Raw genomic sequence first — 3,298 nt, 5'->3', positions numbered from 1 at the left:
TCCTATCGGGATACGGTGATAGGAGACGGCCTGAACATCCAGACGACAAAGGAACATCAGAACACAGGACCGATGCTGGGAATAACCTGGCAAGCAGGCCGCAGGGGAAGATGCCTGCCATGCGCAGCGAAGACCCAGGTTCGTGATTCCAGTGAATAAACTGGAGAGGTACAGATGCTACATGAGGGATCATGCCCTTTTCTACAAGTTCGTAGGATTCTAGCCGTCGGAAAGAGATCTTACCAAGTTGATTCAGCAAAAATGGCAGCCCCAAGGCCACATCGAGCTCAAGCTAGGAGCGAAAGGCTTCTTCACGGTAATTTTCTCAAACCTGCAAGATAAGGAAAAGGTATTTGAAAATGGCCCGTATTTTTATTATAATGATGGTCTATTTATGTGTTTCTGGGAGGAATGCTACAACCCAGATAAAGAAACATTTCTAGCAGCGCCTGTCTGGGTTCATTTATTTGGGTTACCTATAGACTTCTGGGACCCGGAAATTTTGGAGGGAATAGGAAACTCAATAGGAAGTTTTGTGAAAATAGCAGAAACCACAAAGAAAGGAAGGTACACCTCGTACGCTAGGATATGTGTTTATATGAACCTAGCAAACCCCATCCCAGACTCTGTGGAACTAGAATATCATGAAGAAGTTTGGCAGCAAAACTTAGACTACGAGCACATCCCGTTTCGATGTCGTAGGTGCCATGTCCATGGCCATCTGGCTAAGGAATGCCCGATTACAAGGGAAGAAGAAGAAAGGAGGGGCCCCCTACAAAAGAAAGAGCCAACAGACTAGGAAGGGTACCAAGAGGTGAAAAGAAAACGGAAAACAAATAAGGAACCCCCACAGGAAAACAGGAAGGAAAAACAATCATCCCCAGAGAAATCAAACAGCTTTGCATTACTACAGGAAGAGGGCGAAGAGGAGGACCAAACCATGGAAAACCAAGAGGATAAGGGGTCAGACAATAGTGAGAGCAGTGAAAGAACCCACTCAAAAAGGAAAGCCCCGAGTGAGCCAATGGAGAAAAGCAAGGAATAGAACGAAGAAGCCGAATAGATGGAGATAGACTTGGAGACAAGCAGGGAAGATCTAAGTCAAGAGGAAGAAGTCTTAAGAAAGCTATTGCACGAATGGAGACACTTAGATGAGAGATTTATTCCAGAAGATCAAAAGAGGTTGTATGCGGATACCTTTCAGCAGTATAAAGCCAAACTAGAAAAAGGAAAAGCCACACCAGAAGAACCCCAAGAGAGCCAGAAGGAAAGCAAAACTGATCAGCAAGGACAAGGAAAGGGGGGAAAGAAAAAAAGAGGTAGGAAAAATCTTAAAGACTCCATACAACTCATGGGAGAAATGTTGGTCAATACAGGGAGAGTGGTCCCGCTGTCAGCGGTGTTTCACAACCTATCCCAAGTTAACCAATGATTTTGACATCTTGGAATATTAGAGGCTTAAACAACAAAGGTAAACAGAGACATTTGGCGGCAAGACTGAGGAAGGATAAACCACAAATCATGCTTATCCAAGAAACTAAAATATCAGGACAAAGGATGGAGGAAATTCTCAATAAAATAAAACCAAGATACGAACAGGTAACCATAGACGCCAAAGGAAGTGCAGGAGGGATAGCAATTATTTGGAATCCAGCAGAAGTCCTAACAGATTGGTGGATAGGAACGTCAAGAACCCTGACAGGAAGATTCAGGCTCATTGGGCAAAGCGAATGGGTGGCAGTCTCGGCTGTCTACGGGCCCCATACCCATGCTGATAGAGGCTTGTTCCTTAACCAACTGGAAAAGCTAAGAAGTATGCACCAGGAGCAGAGATGGATTCTGGCAGGTGACTTCAACTTGATAACCTCCAGAGAAGAGAAAAAAGGTGGAATAAGCAGAGAAGACCCGGAGATGGAAAGATTCAGAGACGTCCAAGCAGAATTAAGGGTGGTTGATATCCCAACTATAAACAGGAAATACACTTGGAACAATAGAAGAGGTGGGTCCAAACAAATTGTGTCAAGATTGGATAGATTTCTAGTCTCGGAGCACATAATCGGGTTGGATATCTTCTATGAAGCCTCTATCCTCCCCTCAACAGGATCTGATCATTGGCCCATTAAGCTTGAAATAGCCTTGAACGATCTAAATAAAAAGAGGCCCTTCCGATTTGAGTCCTTTTGGCTTAGAGCTCCAGACTTCCTAGACAAACTAAGGCGCTGGTGGCAGGAAAGCAAGAGGGGAACGGAAGGCCGCAGCAAAATGCACTCATTCTAGCTCAGACTTAAGGAAATAAAGAGCAAAATCAAGAAATGGAATAGGGAAGAATTCGGTAATATCCAGCAGGAGAAAGGAAAACTTTAGTCTAGATTGGAAGGAATACAGAAACAAATAATCATGGATGGAAGAATCGAGGAGCTGGCAGAGGAGGAAGGCAGGGTAATCAATCAACTGGAGGAAAGACAAAAACAAGAAGAAATTCTATGGAAACAGAAATCTCGTGTCCAATGGTTAAAAGAGGGGGAAAGAATTCCAAATTCTTCCATAAAGCAATGATGAACCACCACCATCACAACAAAATCTTCTCCTTGAAAGACAGCTAGGGAAACAGAGTAACGCAGCAGAAAGAAATGGAATGACTCTTGGTGGAACATTTCAAAGACATCCTCACAGAGCCAAATGCCAACAGAACCACGGAAATAGACAAGGTCTGCCAACATATCCCTAAGAAAGTCTCCAGAGAACAAAATCTGGCTCTGCTCAGGGTAATCACCAAGGAAGAGCTTGAGGAAGTGGTCAACAAAATGCCGAAAAATAAGGCCCCGGGTCCCGACGGCTTTACAATTGAGTTTTACCAGGCTGCCTGGAGTTTTATGTGAAATGGCTTGCTCTACCTAGTGGAGGAATTTAGGTGTTCTAAGCGTATGCACCAGGGACTGAATGCCACCTTCTTGGCCCTGATCCCGAAGAATGGCAGCTCTGACGAACTGCAGGGATTCAGGCCTATATCCCTTTGTAATGTAGTTTACAAAATTCTAGCAACAGTCATGGTAAACAGACTCAAGCCGATCCTGCCAGATCTCATTGCACCAGAGCAAATAGGTTTCGTCAAAGGGCGGCAGATTACAGATGGAATTATTGTGGCCCAGGAAGTGATACACTCCCTAAAAAATTCCCGCAACCCAGGTATGCTTATCAAATTAGACCTGGCTAAGGCATTCGATCGAATTAGATGTGGGTACTTGGAAGGCATTCTCAAAGCACATGGTTTTGAACAAACATGGATAAAATGGATCCT

At 44.2% G+C, this 3,298-nt stretch overlaps 1 protein-coding gene across 1 annotated transcript; it reads left to right on the top strand.

Annotated features, from left to right (window-relative positions):
- The first annotated feature begins 1,557 nt into the window (after positions 1–1,557).
- On the top strand, positions 1,558–2,277 carry LOC149138705 (uncharacterized). Its single transcript, XM_089450470.1, has one exon. It carries the CDS (start codon positions 1,558–1,560, stop codon positions 2,275–2,277), a length of 720 nt encoding a protein of 239 aa, XP_089306596.1.
- Positions 2,278–3,298: the final 1,021 nt, after the last annotated feature.

The sequence above is a fragment of the Pinus tabuliformis genome, chromosome X (assembly GCF_031772625.1).
Source record: "Pinus tabuliformis cultivar Carrire ecotype Pingquan chromosome X, CPIR1, whole genome shotgun sequence".
Lineage (NCBI taxonomy): Eukaryota > Viridiplantae > Streptophyta > Pinopsida > Pinales > Pinaceae > Pinus > Pinus tabuliformis.
Note: the sequence above shows the minus strand (reverse complement) of the source record. Positions and strands in the feature narration are given on the sequence as shown.